This window comes from Lepus europaeus, chromosome 12 (genome assembly GCF_033115175.1).
Source record: "Lepus europaeus isolate LE1 chromosome 12, mLepTim1.pri, whole genome shotgun sequence".
NCBI classification, from domain to species: domain Eukaryota; kingdom Metazoa; phylum Chordata; class Mammalia; order Lagomorpha; family Leporidae; genus Lepus; species Lepus europaeus.
In genome coordinates, this window is record NC_084838.1 from 347,786 (window position 1) to 365,656 (window position 17,871).

General features: G+C 49.2%; 1 protein-coding gene across 11 annotated transcripts in view; it reads right to left on the minus strand.

Annotated features, from left to right (window-relative positions):
* EHMT1 (euchromatic histone lysine methyltransferase 1) overlaps nucleotides 1-17,871 on the minus strand; it is a 174,205-nt gene that overhangs the window by 79,235 nt on the left and 77,099 nt on the right. For 9 of the 11 annotated variants that reach the window (XM_062207135.1, XM_062207134.1, XM_062207133.1 and 6 more), the window contains exons 4-6: nucleotides 17,648-17,828; nucleotides 3,641-3,798; nucleotides 3,141-3,329 (exon numbers count right to left, since the gene is read on the minus strand). In XM_062207135.1, the coding sequence (XP_062063119.1) occupies nucleotides 3,141-3,329; nucleotides 3,641-3,798; nucleotides 17,648-17,828 (528 nt within the window). The remainder of the gene's footprint in view (nucleotides 1-3,140; nucleotides 3,330-3,640; nucleotides 3,799-17,647; nucleotides 17,829-17,871) is intronic. The other 2 variants (XM_062207138.1, XM_062207132.1) reach the window with 1 other exon arrangement.

Consider the following 17,871-nt stretch of genomic DNA (forward strand, 5'->3'; position numbering starts at 1 on the left):
AAGATTTACCACATAAATGGAAATCAAAAGTGAGCCAGAGTGGCTAAATTTATATCAACAACATAGATGCTGAGACAGAAATTATAAAAAGAGACGAAGAAGGAACTGCTGAATGATCCAGGAATCAATTCCACAAGAAGATATAAAGATTGCAAATGTACACATAACGTAGGTGCACCCAACTTTATAAGATGAACATTATGAGATCTAAAGAAAGCACCGGGCTTTGACATAATGTTCTCAAAAACAGACAAGCTGTCCAGACAAATGTCAACAAATTAGCATCAGGGTCCACCTGTGCTACAGACCTAATGGAACAGCACATGTACAAGACACTTCACCCAACCACTCCGGAACACACTCTCTCCTCAACAACAAACAGAACATCCTCCAATCTGAGGAGTGAACCAGCAATGGAAGCTCTCTCCCTAGCCCCACCCCTGGCATCTCTCCCCCTCTCACTGTAACTGACTTTCAAAATATGTAAATAAATATTTTAAAAATAGCAATAAAAAGATAAGACTTGGAGAACAGGACACAGATCAAGTCTCAGCAAATTCAGAAAAATCATAATAAGATAATATTTTTTCTGACAACAATGAAATAAAATTAGGCATCAACAAGAGAAACTTAGGAAATTTATACAAATACATAGAGACTGAACAATAAGCTACGGAACTAACAATGGGTCATCAAAGAAATCAAAAGGAAAATTCACAAATTCTGTGAAACAAATGAAAACAGGAATACAACATACAAAAAATCTAGAAGCTACAAGAAAAGCAGACTAAAAAGGAAATAACAATAATCAATGTTTACATCAAAAAAAGTACACAGATCTCAAGGAACAATCCAGATGTGTCTCAAGCACCAAGAAAGGCCAGAACAAGCCGCCCGTGTGGGACAGCAGGAGGGAGTCTGAAACGCCACGCTTCATTCAGCCTGGCCCAGCCCTGGGTGTTACAGTCATTAGAGGGAAATTCTGTCTCATTCTCTCTCTCTTCCTCCCTCCCTCCCTTCCCATCACTTTGCCTTTCAAATAAAAAAATCTTTTAAAAAACAAATCAACAAAACAAAAACCTGTGTTTTTTAAAAGATAAGGGGGGTGGGGGGCAGTGTGGTGCTGGCATCCACGTGGTGGCAGTTCTAGTCCCAGCTGAAGCTCTTCTCATCCAGCTCTCAGCTATGGTCTGGGAAAACAGAGGATGGCACAGGGGCTTGAGCCCCTACACCCATGTGGAAGACCTGGAAGAAGCTCCTGGCTTCAGATCCACCCAGTCCCAATCGTCGCTGCAATCTGTGGAGTGAACCAACGGATGGAAGACCTTTCTGTCTCTCCTTCTCTCTGTCTGTAACTTTGCCTCTCAAATAAATAAATAAATCATTTTTAAGAAGAAAATTAACAAACCACTAGCTAGACTAAGAAACAAATACTCATAAATCAACTATCACTTGCTGTTTTCCCTAATACTTCACTATAAAACAAGGAAAAACCCTGAAAATTCTAAAAGACCATGTTTTTACCTGCTTGGGTGTAATCCTGCAGAGCCATGTTCCCTACAGAGCCCATGGCTGACAGGAAAGGACAAAAGGCCATCAGGACCACAGCTCTCCTCCCGCAGGTCACCATCTGAGCCAGCTCACCTGAACCCACTCTCACTGCTGAGCTCCACAGCGCTGCAAACTGACCCCTCCCACAGAGCTGAAGATGGCCAGGTTCCCAGAGCCTGCCAAGCCTGAACCCCACCAGAACCTGTTTCAGCCGGGATCTTCCACTCTTTGTCCACGCCAGTGAGTGCATCCAATCTGCCCCGCTCAGAACTACAACAGCATGAATGCAGCCCAAACTTCACAGCCAGGGCTGGCACTGTGGCGTAGCGGGTAAAGCCACTGCCTGCAGTGCTGGCATCCCATATATGTGCTAGTTTGAGTCCTGGCTGCTCCACTTCCGATCCAGCTCTGCTATGGTCAGGGAAAGCAGCAGAAGATGGCCCAAGTCATTGGGCTCCTGCACCCACGTGGGAGACCCAGAAGAAGCTCCAGGCTTTGGATGGGCACAGCTCCGGCCATTGCGGCCAATTGGGGAATGAACCAGCAGATGGAAGACCTTTGTCTTTCTCTCTGCCTCTCCTTCTCTAACTCTGACTTTCAAATAAATAAATAAATGAATCTTCAAAAAATAAATTCACAGCCTACCAGACACTGTATATGTGAGACCTTTCTGGTTTCCCTGGGACATTGGGCTTGTCATGCGGCTCTGAGAGGCCCACAGACAGCAGGGGCCTGGCCATAAGAGAGCCTCAGTGAAGACAAACCCAGCAGGGGGCTGCTCCCACTACAGCTCCTCAGTGGTCTTCAGTGGGCCCACAATGAAGCCATCTGAAAAGCAAGCAGTCCTAGCCCCTCTGTAATGTACCTGGTGTCAGCAGAGGCACACACACCACCCCAAAGGCAGGTAGCCCCGACAGGGTCTCTACAAGCAGGGGCAGGGGCTCTGCACTATGGAAGAAGTCCAGTAAGGAAAGGACACAGGGCCTAACAGAGCAGCCCGTGCTTGCAGGAGGAAGTCAGCACAGACACTTGGGTAATCACTGTTACACCTCCTGCCACCCTGGAGCTTCAGGAAAAGATTAGTGGGGTGGGCATTGTGGTACAGCAGGTTAAGCTGCCTACACCAGCATCCTATATGAGGGTACCAGTTTGAGCCACAGATGATCCACTTTGGATCCAGCTTCCTTTTAATGTACCTGGGAAGGCAGTAGAAGACGGATTAGATTCTTGGGCCCCTGTCAACCATGTTGGAGAACCAGATGGAGTTCCTGGCCCTGCCCTGGCTGTTGTAGTGATCTGGAGGACTGAACCAGCAGAAAGACTCCTTTGTCTCTCTCTGTTACTCTGGCTTTCAAATAAATAAATGAATCTTTTAAAAAAGGAAAAAAAGAAAAACCTCTGAGGCCTAACTCCAATGTGTGTGGTACAGGAGACAGAGACTTCTCAGATGAGATAAAGTCAGTAATTCGAGAGAAATAAAATATGAAAATCCCAGTCTAAAGCAAAGAGGACATTTCATCCAGGCCTAGCTGCCAGGCTGCTGGCTCTCATCTCCTGCAGCCGGTGGGGGCTCTCTCCCCTGCTCCTACCTTTTGGGCAGGGTCAGCTTCCGATGTGCTCTCTTTGGAAGTCCTGCTGTCCTCAGTGGGAAACGCAGCTGCCTGCTCAGCCCCGTGCTCCTCCTCCTCCTCGAGCTCATCCGAGTCGTCCTCCTCGGAGTCCACGTCCAGGCTCTCCCCGTTCACGTGGAGCGCACTGTCCCCCAGCTCCTTCTCTCCCTGCAACATGGCAGGGCACTCCCTCAAGACAGGTCCTGCACACAGCAACGCCAACCCGCAGAGCTTGTGAGTGCAAGCGCCTGCCAGGGACGGGAACACAGCGAGCCGGGCAGGCGGCAGGGCTGAGGGAGCAGGATGAGGAGGAAGAGGTGGGTGGGTCTCCAGTGACTCACCTGACCAGAGGCTCTGCCCAGAGAGAGGACTTCAGAGGAGGGGAAGGTCGTCCAGACAGACCACGGACAACCTCACATGACCCTCGTTTTCCCACACTTATTTGCACACACGGCAAATAAGTCAAATGCTCCCCTTACCTTGGGACCCCCAGTGGAATGAGTTAGACTCTTGAACATCTCAATCACCGTCCTCTGTTTTAGCACTTTGGTCTTTTTCTTAGGAACCAGGCTATAGGTTCCCATTCTTCGTTTTTTCTTGCGAGACACTGCAGCTGCTAAAACAAAAGGCAAGCAAGCTAAAAAAAAAAAAAGTCAAAAGGGGACAAGAAAGGAAAAGATACCATTCAAATGTTTCTTAAAGGTAGGAGACAGCTCACAAAAACTGATTACCCAAATCCCACATCAGGCACACAGGGGCAGGCACCTCTCACAAATCACAACTGCAGAGGAAGCGGAGACAATTTCCAGACTAGTACTGGGAACACACGTCACAAAAACACATTGAGCAAAGGTACTGGCGCCTGCATGCAGAAAACCAAAATCACACAGACAGAAGCAGATCCCGAAGTGCCTCCCACACCCAGCCTCCTTGGTTTGGGACAATCCAATGAAAACCCTCTTCCTTTAGAAACTGGACCAGTGCTGTGGCACAGTGGGTTAAGCTGCCACCTGTGACATCAACATCCCACATAAGAGCCAGTGTAGTCCCAGTTGCTCCCTTTCTACCCAACTCCCTGCTAATGCACCTGGGAAGGCAGCCGAACATGCTCTGACTCCTCAGGCCCCTGCCAACCACACTGGAGACCCAGAGGAGTTTCAGGCTTCTGGATTTGGGCTGGCCCAGTCCTAGCTATTGCAACCATTTGGGGGGTGAACCTGCACATAGATCTGTTCTGTCCACTCTTTCTGTAACTCTGCCTTGCAAATACTAAAACAACAATAACAAAAATAATTTTTTAAAAAAGAAAGAACCTGCATGCACAATGCAGCAAATACAGTGTGAACTGCATGGGGCTGAGAGGGAGGCACCCAGTCCCAGTCCCAGTCCCAGTCCACGCTACTGTGGGGCCGGTCAGCCTTCCTGGGCTGCACATACACCCATATCAGGATCATACCATGACCTCAGCACTCTGTGTAATTCTACTCTGCAGTCCACCAGGACCCTTTCCCCAAGAACTAACAGAAGGGCAGGACCCTAAGGCTACTGTCCAGCCTGCCATTAAAAGAAAAGTAGGGGGGCCAGCGCTGTGGCACAGCAAGTTAAGCCACTGTCTGCAGTGCCAGCATCCCATATGGGCGACGGTTTGAGTCCCAGCTGCTCCACTTCTGATCCAGAATTGTTATGGCCTGGGAAAGCAGTAGAAGATGGCCGAAGCTCTTGGGCCCCTGCATCCAGATGGGAGACCCAGAAGAAGCTCCAGGTTCCTGGCTTCAGATAGGCCCAGCTCCAGCCGTTGCGGCCATTTGGGGAGTGAACAAGCAGATGGAAGATCTCTCTCGCGCTCGCTCTCTGCCTCTGCCTCTCTGTAACTCTGCTTTTCAAATACATTAAAAAAAAAAAAAAAAAAAAGCCTTAAAAAAGTGGGAGGGGCCAGAATTGTGGCATAGGAGGGTTAAGCCAATGCTTGTAGCGCTTGGTTTGAGTCACGGCTGCTCTGGTTCTGATTCAACTTCCTGATAATGCGCTTAGGAAGGCAGCAGAAAGTAACCCAGGTGCTAGGCCTCTGTCAGCCATGTGGGAGACCCAGATGGAGTTCTGAGCTCCTGGCTTTGGCCTGGCCCGTCTCCAGGGGTTGCTGCCATTTGGAGAGTGAACCAGTGGAAGGAAGATCTCTTCTTGCTCTCTCTCTTTACCTCTATCACTGTGCCTTTCAAACAAATAAAAAACATCTTTCAAAAAAAAGAAAAAGACAAGCAGTAAAGAATGAACATCTAGATGCTTTGGGGAGTGGTTTTCAAAACAATAGACAGCAGCAAGGAAGGAAAGCAGAGCATCAGGGGCCAGCGCTATGGCACAACCGGTCAAGCCAGCACCTGCAATGCCAGCATCCCGTAAGGGCTCGAGTGCTGGCTACTCCACTTCCAATCCAGCTCCCTGCTGACATGTCTGGAAAAGCAGCAGCAGATGACCCCTGCACCCATGTTGAGAGATTCGGATGAAACTCCTGGATCCTAGCTTCGGCCTGGCTCAGCCCTGGCCATTGTGGCCATTTGGAGAGTGAACCAGCAGATGGAAGAACTCTATCTCTCCCTCCCTCTCTCTCTCCATCCACTGGTTCATTCCCCAAATGGCCACAACAGCTAGTTGGTCAAAGCCAGGAGCCACTAGCGCCATCCAGGTCTCGCACCTGGGCTTCAAGGGCTCAAGCACTTGAGCTATCTGCCACTGCCTCCCCCGGTGCATCAGAAGTGAGCTGGTCAGAAGCAGAGATGATATGGGATCTGACATCACAAGGAGCAGCTTAACCCATTGTACCACGATGCCAGCCCCTACACACCCCTCTGAAAAAAGCAGCTCTAGGCTGACTGGTTTTATATAACGACACTCTTAAGGCAGAGTTCCAAGGTTAAAAAAAAAAACTTAAAAACCATTGGAATTGGTGGTCAGCGGGTTGGTGGTGCAGCAGGTTAACTGATGCTGGCCTGAAGTGCCAGCATCCCATATGGGCACAGGTTCTAGTCCCGGCTGCTCCTCTTCTGATCCAGCTCTTTGATATGGCCTAGAATAGCAGTGGAAGATGGCCCAAGTCCTTGGGCCCCTGCAACGGCATGGGAGACCCGAAGAAGCTCCTGGTCCCTGGCTTCAGATTGGCGCAGCTTGGGCCGTTACAGCCATCTGGGGAGTGAACCAGCGGATGGAAGACCTATCTGTCTCTACCTCTCTCTGTAACTCTTTCAAATAAATAAAATAAATCTTAAAAAAACAAAAACAAAAACAAAAACATTGGAAGCATAAAGAAAACTATTAAAGGGCTGGACAAAAACACATCATGTGCTAGTTCTACAAAATGATGTGAGAGTCGAGGAACACCCAGGGTGGGAAGCCACAGGTCAGCATCAACATGACAGGAGCTGGGGACAGTCACTCCATGCCTCCTACAGCAGCACAGCTGTCCCCGAGTGCCAGGAGGCCCTGAGGCTGCCCTACAATGGCTCCACCACTACCATCAGCTTGGCTTACCTTTTGGCGGTGTGTGTGTGCACACAAATACACACACTGGATTTAATCAGATAAATCAAATATCCCGATTTTAAAAATAACTGGTTGGGGGCCTGGCACTATGGCGCAGAGGGTTAAAGCCCTGGCTTGAAGCTGTGGCATCCCATACAGGTGGCAATTTAAGTCCTAGCTGTTCCATTTCTGATCTAGCTCTCTACTATGGCCTGGGAAAGTAGTGGAAGATGACCTAAATCCTTGAGCCCCTGCACCCACGTGAGAGAACCGGAAGAAGTTCCTGGCTCCTGGCTCCGGATTGGCTCAGCTCTGTTGCAGCCATTTGGGGAATAAAACAGTGGATGAAAGACATCTCTCTCTCTCTCTCTCTGCAACTATGCCTTTCAAATAAATTAATTAAATTTTAAAAATTTTTAAATGGTTGGAAGCCAATATTGTGGCACCATGGGCTAAGCCTCTGCTGATTACACTGGTATTCCCTATGGATACCCATTCCAGTCCCAGCTGTGTCTCTTCCAATCCTGCTCTCTGCTATGGCCTGGGAAAGCAGTACAAGATGACCCGAGAGTTTGGGTCCCTGCACCCACATGGGAGACCTGGAAGAAGCTCCTGGCTTATCAGCTCAGCTCCAGCTGTTGCAGCCATCTGGGGAATGAACCAGTGGGTAGAGGACCTCTCTCTATCTCTCCCTCTCTATCTGTAACTCTACCTCTTAAATAAATAAAATCGTTTTTAAACTTTAAAAAATAAATAAATAAATAAATGGTTGGTTGGTCCCCATGTTTGTGGTTCCCACATCCAGGGCATGAATCCACTGTGAAATGACATTGTTTGTCTCAGAAAACTACATCTGTACTGAATGTATGCAGACTTTCTTTCATTATTCCCTAAAAAACAGAAAATAGTGTGTACATGCTGTCAGTACAGAGTACTCTAAAGATGATCCACACTGCATGGGAAGCTGTTCGCAGGCTCTATGCAAACACTAGGCCACTTCCTCGAGGGACTGAACATCCACAGAGGACGGAGTCCTCACGGATCCTGGAGAAGAAGGGTCAGCCGTGTGTCTTTTCTCACTGGTCTCTTGCCCTGACTTCATCTCAGTAGCCCAGAGTCCTTCATGCGATAGCCAGGGCCGGTCTGCTTCACAGGCAGCTGAGCAAGTTCCTCTCAGATCCTCCGGGGCCGCATGCATGCTGCAGCCCTGTGAGTGGTTGGGACAGAGACCTAAGGCCCAGAATGCCTAAGGCACTCACCACTGGGTGCCTGGGAGAGTCCGCCCATCTGGCAATGACCTGCTGAGCAGGACCAAGGACCTCATGACCCTTTCTTCCCAGTCAGCAAGTTGTCCTTGTGAAATCTTCAGCCAAGCCGTGAGCGTACAACACTACACAACAGTATAGAATGTCTGAGTGATGTTCTGCAGGGCCACAGAGCACCCGAATATTTGCCAATAAGTGGTGAAGGTGGGGGCTCCCTCCATCGCTATGTCAGAGCAGGGTCCAGACCCAGGAAGAAGACACAACAGGAGTAAAAGGGGCTACGAGGCAGGAGGATATGAGGCTCAGACCTCAGTGAGGATGGCCAGGGCCGGGAGGGTGGGGTCAAGTGGACAGGAACATCAATGATAGAGCAATGGGGACAGAGGGATCTGGAGACCTAATAAGAGCCCACAGCACCAACTGCCCCTCACAGGACAGGCCCAGAGACCCAAAACAGGGCAGCCAGAGACAGGCAGCCACAAGAGTGGAAGTGGATGGACAGGTACGGTTCAGGTGTTCAGGTGGGGCGGCTGTGGTCAGGGTGACAGCAAAAGGCTCCAGAGTGCAGACACAGGTGAGGGAGGGTAGAAACAAGAGACAAAACACAGAGGCTGGGCAAGCACCTGGAGGCCACTCTGCAGCCCAGTGCAAGTTTCTCCCTCAGGCCACAGACAGCAAGGCCTGGCTGGCCACAATGCTGGAGATGGTACACCATGCCTACCCCCTGCCTCTCAGGGCCACCAGCCTCCTCCTCCCTTCCAGCCCACATGGAGACTTCAGCGACCCTGAGAGACAAATCAGACCTTTCTCTCCCATGACCCAGCCATAGCGTAGCATCTAGTGACATGGCCACAGTGCAGGGTCACAATACAGGGCGTCTAAGTGACATGGCCACAGTGCAGGGTCAGGCGTCTGGAGCTTGCTCAAGTGTGAAGGCATCAAACAGCTTTCTGAAATGAGTATCTTGCTCCACTCTTTCGTGGTGAGACACATATAACATTTACTATCAGAATAATTTGTAAGGGTCTAGTTCAGTGGCACTAATACATTCAGAATACTGTACAATCATCACCATTATCATCTCTAGAAACTGAGACTCTGTCTGAGAAGAGGCCCCTGGCAGCCCTCATTCTACTGCCAGTCCCTATGACTCTGACTGCTCAGGGCCCTCATTAAGTGTGATCACACACTGACTGGCTTGCTTCACAACACATAACATTCTCAAGCTTCCTCCATGTGATGGCAGGCTGCCGAATTCCCTCTATGAAGGCCGAGTACTCTCCACTGCAGCTGTGGACCGCACTTTGCTCCCCCGTCCACTGATGGGCTCTCTGGTTGGTTGCTGTCACCTTCAGACTGCCGAGAACACTGCTTCTGTACACAAAGGTGCACAAACAGCTCTTCAAGGTCATGCTTTCTGTTCACTGGGATAAACCCAAAAGGACAGCTGAATCCTACGGTGATTCTGTGCTTGCCACAGCAGCTAGTCAATTTATACCACCAACAGTGCACAGGGTTCAAATCCTCCACATTCACAGCGCCATTTACTCTTTTCTTTTTCAATGTTTTGGATAGCTGCAATCCTAGATCCTAACGGGTCTTCAGGGCAACCACAGTGGTGTTGATTCCCACTCCTCAGAGGGCAGTGGGGCCAAGCACCTTCTCATGTCTGTGAGACACCTGCACACCTTCATGTCATCTGCGTTGTTGCTGAGCTGCAGGACTGACTTAGATATTCTGGGTGGGTTCTGTGCGTTGCCTTTTGACTCCGTGGATAATATCTTTTGATGCGCTAAACATTTTAGTTCTCATAACGTGCCATCTGTCTGTTATTTTGTTGCTTTTACTTTTGATGTCTTATACCAAAATAAAAATAAGTAAACAAAAATAAAAATAAAATCATTGCCAAATCAAAAGTCATGAGTCCTTCCCGCTCCGTTTCCCTCTTAGACTTCAGGGGCTTCCACGCGAGCCTTGGGCCCATCTTGAGTTCACTTTTACAGGTGATGGTAGGCAGAGGCCCAGCTACATTCTTCTGGACATGGACGTCCCATCTTGGCAGCACTGTTGGTTGAGAAGCTGTCCTTTCCCGACTGAATGGTCTGTCAAAAACCACTGACCACACAGGAACGGACATCCGTCTTTATGCCAGCATCATTGTGTCTTGATTACTGTGGCTTTGTAGTAAGCTCTGAATTTCTACTTTTTAAAACACGGAGACCTAACACATGGTCCAGCTTGGAAGAATGTGCACACTGCAGTGTAGTCAGAGTGTACTGTGTACATGTCTTAGAACGAGCAGGCTCACCCTGTTGAGCTTCCTATCTCCTGCCTGACTGTACTAGCTAGGACTGAGAATGGGTATTGACCTCCGTTACTGTAGAAATTCCTATTTCTTCTTTTAATTTTGTCCATTTTTGCCTCCCCTACTTTGAGGGTTTCCCATTAGGCATACAAAGCTAATTGTTCTCTTGCCTGCTTTACTTATTGCTTTACATATTGCTTATGGAAAATGTGCTACCTTGGCTCGTACAGCATTTTATGATTTAAATTCAATCTTGTTTGACATTAGTGTGGACATGCTGCTCTCTTTTGGTTACTTTCTCGATGTAATGTTTATTTCCATCCTTTCACTTTCAATCTATCTATGTCTGGTTCTTTGGGGGTACTTGGAAAGGGGTAGATATGTGGCAAGACAGTAAAGACAGTAATATCAGAGTGCCTGGGATGGAGGCCTGGCTCTTTGCTTCTGATACAGTTTCCTGCTAATGCGCCCCATGGAAAACAGCAGATGATGGCTCAAGAACTTGGGCCCCTGTTACCTATACGGGATTCCTGGCTTTGGCCTGACTCAACCCTGGCCTCTGCAGGCATTTAGAGAATGAGCCAGTGGCCAGCGCTGTGGCATAATGGTAAGACTGCCGCCTGCAGTACCAGCATCCCACATGGGCACTGGTTCATGTCCCGGCTGCTCCACTTCCTATCCAGCTCTCTGTTGTGGCCTGGGAAAGCAACGGAGTATTGTCCAGGTCCTTGGGCCTCTGCACCCATATGGGAGACCCAGAGAAGGCTCCTGGCTTCGGATCGGCAGCCAATTGGAGAGTGAACCAGCCATTGCGGCCAATTGGAGAGTGAACCAGCAGATAGATGGAAGAACTCTCTCTTCCTGCCTCTTCTTCTCTCTCAGTGTAACTCTTTCAAATAAATAAATAAATTTTTGGAAAGGAAAAAAAAAAAAAAAAAAGAGTGAGCCAGTAGATGGAAGATTGATCACTTCCTCAAAAAAAATTAAGGTCATGAAAAATGTACATTATCTTAATTCTACTTTGCTATGAACCTATTTAAGTATCCTTGGAAAGCAGTCTCTCCCAGCCAGCACTGCATAGGAGTGTGTGACCCCATACTCTCCCAGTCTCTGTCTTTTCACTGGGGCTTAATTTGCTTACAGTAATCACTGGTGAGGGTTCCCCCATCATCTCGCTGTGTCTTTCAGACACCTTACAGATTGTTGTCTCTTATTTGCTACAGTACTGTCTTCTATATTTACTTGGCTTTTTTGTACTGAAATGCTTAAATTATTTTCTCATTTCCTTTTGTATATACATGCTGTAGTTATTTTCTTGCAATTACAGCAATTACCTTTCTTAATTAACTAATACATTTATTTATTTATTTGAGAGACAGAGAGAACTATCCATCCACTGGTTCTCTCCCCCCAAATGCCCACACTGGCTGAGACACAGCCAAAGCTGGGCACCTGGAGCTCCATCCAGGTCTCCCACAGGCGTGGCAGCAACACGAGCCATTAGCACTGCTTCCCAGGATCTCCACTGGCAGGAAGCCAGAGCAGGGTACTAAATGCACATACTCCAATTGCGGACACCCGCATCCTAACCAGGACTTTAAGTGCCAGGCTAAACACCGGCCCTCAGGGGTTACTTAAAATCCTGATTTCGTAACATTCAAAAACTCTGTTCCCTTCCAACTTCATTCATACTCCTTTCAGTAGCTGATGACACAGAACTACATCTTTATACACTGTGTGGCCAAAGCATACATCCCTCAGTCTCCTAGAATCACACAGGGGCCAGCACTGTGGCACAGCAGGTCAGGCTCAAGTTTATGATACTGGTATCCCATCCTGAAGACCCAGCTGGAGTCCCGATTCTGACCCAGTTCCCTTGCAAATGTGCTGGGAAGGCAGTGGAAGATGGCCCAAGTGCTTGGCCGTCTACCACCCATGTGGGAGACATGCATGAATGGACTCACTGGCTCCTAGCTTTAGTCTGGCCCAGATCTGGCTGTTGCAGCCATTTGAGGAGTGAACCAGTAGATCAAAGACTGATATTTTTTTTTTTTCTCTCTCTCTGTACTATACCAGTCACTCTGCCTTTCAAAGAAACGAATCTTTTTTTTTAAATTGTGTAGAAAAAATGTGGCATTACAAACCCAACTTGGAGTACAGTGATAAACGCAGATTTGTTTTGTTCTGTATGTTCATTTCTTAAATGTTGCAGAAAACAAAAAGTGGAGTTATCAACCACTGTTACGTTCATAGTAGCTTTCATAACTGCCCGTGCATTCACCTTCACCTGCACTGGGTTACTGCCTGCTCTGCTCTCATTCCGACCTAGGGGCTCTGCAGCACTTCCTGCAGGGAGAGCGCTGGGTACAGACTCCTCAGCTCATGTCTGCACAGAAACGCCTTCATTTCTCCCTCATTCTTCAAGGATGGTCTTGCTGCACAGAGGATGCTTGGTTGACAGGTGGTTCTCGCTCTTCTTTGCATACATCAGCCTGCTGCCTCTGGCCTCCAAAGATCCTAACAAGATGTCTGAGTTCACCTGACTGAAGAGGCCTCATGTGTGAGGAGTGCCCCTCTCTTGCTGCTTCCAAGACTCTGTCTTGCAAGAGTTCGGCTACACGTTGGTTCAGTGTGGGTCTCACCATCTTACCTGAAGTTCGTGACACTGCTTGGGTGTTTACATCTGAGTTGTTCATCAAATCTGGGGAGCTGCAGCCAATGACTCTTTCAAATCTTCTCTCGATTCCTCACCACTCTGCTCTACTTCTGGGGCCCCCACAATGAACGTGTGGTCTTCCTGATACCGCCCCAGAGTCCTGCAGCCTCTGCTTGCATTCTGCAGTCTGTTTCCACCTCAGATCTGCCTTCAACCCCTGCTGGGACTTTTTCTTTCCATTTACTGCACCTTCCAACTGCAGGGTTTATTCCTTCTTGGTTTTGTTTTTTGTTTTTTTTGTTTTTTGTTTTTTTAATATTTCTATTTTGCTCTTGACTTTCTCCAAGTCTTCTTTCAGTTTTCAGAGTCTAGGGTCTCTATCAAGACTTTCTCAGAGGCAATCTCTGTTTTATTCTGTTTCCTCTGACTGAGCTGTACTCTCCTATCTTTGTAGGTCTTTTGATCTTCCACATAAATCTGGACAGCTGCATCTACTAATGTGGCCACCGTGGGAGATGGATCTGTCCCTTTTCCCCAGGATTTGCTGATTTTTGGTGTTTACACAGATTTGCTATCAGCCTGGGGTGTAAGGCTAAGGACCTCGCAGCTCTTCTCTGAGTCTACATGTCACTGGGCGTGTGCAGTCACTTTCTAATTCTCCCCACCTACTCAGTCTTTAATGTCTGACTCCAGTGTCGGCATCCCATATAGGTGCTGGTTCAAGAACTGGCTGCTCCACTTCTGATCCAGATCTCTGCTGTGGCCTGGGAAAGCAGCAGAAGATGACCGAAGTCCTTGGGCCCCTGCACCCGTGCAGGAGATCCAGATACAGCTCCTGACTCCTGGCTTCGGATCAGTGCAGCTCTGATCATTGTGGCCATCTGGGGAGTGAACCAAAGGATGGAAGGACCCACCCCCTTCTCTCCGTGTAACTCTGACTTTCAAGTAAATAAATAAATCTTAAAAAAAGAAATTTAACACCAGTCTTTAAAAAACACACACACAGGCTGGCGCCGTGGCTTAACAGGCTAATCCTCCGCCTTGCGGCGCTGGAACACCGGGTTCTAGTCCCGGTTGGGGCGCCGGATTCTATCCCGGTTGCCCTTCTTCCAGGCCAGCTCTCTGCTATGGCCCAGGAAGGCAGTGGAGGATGGCCCAAGTGCTTGGGCCCTGCACCCGCATGGGAGACCAGGAGAAGCACCTGGCTCCTGGCTTCGGATCAGCGAGATGCGCCAGCCGCAGCGGCCATTGGAGGGTGAACCAACGGTAAAGGAAGACCTTTCTCTCTGTCTCTCTCTCTCTCTCACTATCCACTCTGCCTGTCAAAATAAATAAATAAATAAACAAACAAACAAACAAACCACACACACACACACACACACAAAAGGAAATGGGCCCTCGTGGGTCTGCTCATGACCCTTCCTTCTTCACAGCCCACTCCATGCCTGGATACAGGACGCTGGCAAGAGCCCTTCCCACCAGAGGCAAGGAAACACTGCAGGGGCACACGCAATCGTCCCAGAGAAAACGCAGATAAAGAAAATGCGACTTCACCCTCTCTGGGAGGGGAGGAGGCCGTGTTTCAGTGATTACACAGAGGCAGCTGGACTCAGGGGAGTACCTGTGACCACAGAGCCACAACAGTCAGTGACTTGACTAACAGCTAGCTAAACGTGGAAATCACAGCTGACATGGGAAGGACTTAGCAAAGGGAGGATACAAAGGGGTCAACTGGCCATTTCATTTTAGAAATAATAAAGAAATAAGCTGGCGCCGTGGCTCAATAGGCTAATCCTCCGCCTGCGGCGCCAGCACACCGGGTTCTAGTCCCAGTCGGGGCACCGGATTCTGTCCCCATCGCTCCTCTTCCAGTCCAGCTCTCTGCTGTGGCCCGGGAGTGCAGTGGAGGATGGCCCAAGTCCTTGGGCCCTGCACCTGCATGGGAAACCAGGAGAAGCACCTGGCTCTTGGCTTCAGATCGGCAAGGTGCACCGGCCACAGCGCACCGGCCGCAGCGGCCTTTGGGGGGTGAACCAACGGAAAAGGAAGACCTTTCTCTCTGTCTCTCTCTCTTTCATTGTCCACTTTGCCTGTCAAAAAAAATAAAATAAAATAAAAATAAAGAAATAAAGCAGAAGTAGAAAACAACACCTTAATACCTGGCGCCAGACTTGACACATAAATTTAATTCCATACAGATCTGCAAATATCAGGTGTAATTACTACAAATGCTTAATACTAAGTCAAACAACCAACGTCAAGGACAACCCCAGTCCTGCTTTCTGCCTGCTGCGGTTCAGCCAGAAGCAACAGGCCTCCCTGAAAAAAGCCAATTCCAGGACTCGGAGCACAGGGTCACAGTGGTCTGCAGAGCCTTCAGAGAGTGATGGGGCCCTGTCCCAGGGCTCAGGGACCAAATAAATAGGAGTGGACTTTCAGCCAGAGACTCAAACAGTTCCCCAGTCACATGTAACGGACAGAAGGGCAGACGGATGAATGGGTGGGTGGACCAGCAGGTGGCTGGTGGACATGTGGGTAGGTGGAAGGCTGGCTGGGTGGCTGGAAAGATGACACGCTTAGTTACAGCAGACCCTGAACTGTCCGAGAGGAAGCGACGCAGGCAGAGAAACGCTGCTTGGCATCCCCATGTACACTCGCTCTGGGTGCACCTCACGATACTGAAGTCCCTGTGGGATGTGAGGAGGTGCGCAGCAGCTGCAGAGCCTCCACTGTCTCCCCAGGACACAGGTCAGGACAACCTGGAGATCAGAAACGTAAGCACACAGGGAGCCCCTAGCTCTCCCACCTGACCACAACAGGACAGAAGGCCACAAAATCCAACTGCTCAGCGCACAAGCCATTCAGCTGGGATGGTCCCACCTGGGAAATGTGGGAAAACCTTCATCAGACACCTCCTGCCAAGAGACCAGTGCTGCTCACAAGCCAAGGTCAAGACAAGGAGCTGAGCGAGGATCACGTCACAGGAGACAACACACGAGGCAGCGTGGACGGACCAGAAGCTGACTCTGTGTTGCTGTGAAGGCCCGGATCTGAAGGCACACAGATGAGACGGCAGTGCTGCGGCACTGCTTGCCTCTGGTCCTCACGCAGCGCTCGTTTCCCGAGAGAAGGGCCTTATTCTGCAGAGGGCACCTTGTGATTTTCAGGGAACAGTAGGGCGTATAAACAAACAAAAGGGAACATTGTCTGCAATTGTTTCGGAACTGAAAAGCTGCATACAAAAAAGGGGCAGGGAATACACACCTTTTCATGTGGCAAAACGAGTGACGCAGGGCTGGGGCTGTGGCATGATGGGTTAAGCTGCGGCATACAAAGCCGGCAGCCCATATGGATGCAGAATCAAGTCCCCACTGCTCCACTTACCATCCAGCTCCCTGCTAATGCACCTGGGAAAGCAGTGGAAGACGGCCCAGGTCCTTGGGCCCCTGCACTCTCGGAGGGAGACCTGGAGGAAGTCTGTGGCTCCTGGCTTTGGCCTGGTCCAGCCCTGGCCATTACAACCATTTGGGGAGTGAACCAGCAGATGGAAGATCTCTCTCTCACTCTGTAATCTGCCATTCAATAAATAAAATAATTCTTTAAAAAAAAAAAGAATGATGCATAGAAATCTGAAATTAGTTTGAATAAAAAGTATTTGGGTAGGTGCTTGTTAAAGACTGCGTGGGGTCTTAGCTCCATTGCTCACTCCAGCTTCCGGCTAAGACACAGCCTGGGCAGCAGTGATGCCTCAAGCAGCTGAGCCCTGGCTGCTCACAAGAGAAACTAGGACTGAATTCCTGGCTCCAGGCTGCTTTTGAGAAGTGGACCAGTGGAAAGAAGACCAACCTCTCACTCGTGCACACTCTCTTTCTCTCCCTCCCCTCTTCACATAAATAAAATGTTAAACTATTTTAAACACTTCTGTGACCAGGCAGCATTCGCCCAAGGAGAGCTGTCCTGTGGACAGCACCAGACTGATCAAGTACAAGTCAGCAGGTCCTCGTCCAATATTAGTGACAGCCTCACAGGAAGATTTTTTTTTTCCCGGGGGGGCGGGGGGGGGGGTGTAACTAGAGGCCTATTTCACTAAGTCTCCCAAATGTTGATGGGAACATGTGCTGCTGAAATTCAAATGAAACCATGAGCAAACAAGAAGCACAGTGCACAAGAACCTTTTCAAATTCAAACTCCAGGCTGCTGCATGCTGAATTCCAGTCGGCCACTCTGAGAATGGTGCGAAGCACACGCCGAGCCCAGGAGCTGGAAGCACCCCTCACCCTGAGTTGCGTGCCCTGGTCCAGCCTCTCCTGCTGCCCTACGTCCTGCAACCGCCTCCAGGAAGGAGAAGTCAAGTGTTTATCCTCCTGAGACAGGAGAAGGAAGCAAGTACAGAAGAGTGACCACCGCCCACAGACAGGGGCTGTGACAAAGCAAAGCCCTGGGTCCATCTGAGCATCTCCAGAGCACCTGACAGCTCTCAAACCCAGTGTCTTCTACCCAATCAGACCAAGTCAGCACAATTTTTCTAACAATTTAGAAAACATTTTTCATCCTGAGACTGAAAACAAACTAGGAAAATAATGCCAGTGTCGTACAAGGCACGGAAAGAGAGGTCGGGTGAGCCTGTTCAGGTGCACAGGTGAGCACAGCAGGGCGTGCTGATGACCACATTTTCCCAGAGCAACACAGGCATTCACTGCAAGCACCATCCTCACGGGGCGAGGGGCAGGCTGGAGAAACACCTTACCTGTCTGTGACTTGGTGGTGGCCATGTAGCACTGGTTCTGAGGTAGTGACTGATGAAGGGAGGGGAAGGGGGGTAAAAGCTGCTGTCGTCCGAAGTCAGAAGCGTTTTTGTTGATCTCCTCTTTTGGATCCTTAGGGTCTCTAGCTGCTCGGACGTCTCTGGGGTCCTTACTGGCTACAAGCTTCAAAACAAAGACAATTAAAAACTGAAATGTGCATGCAGAC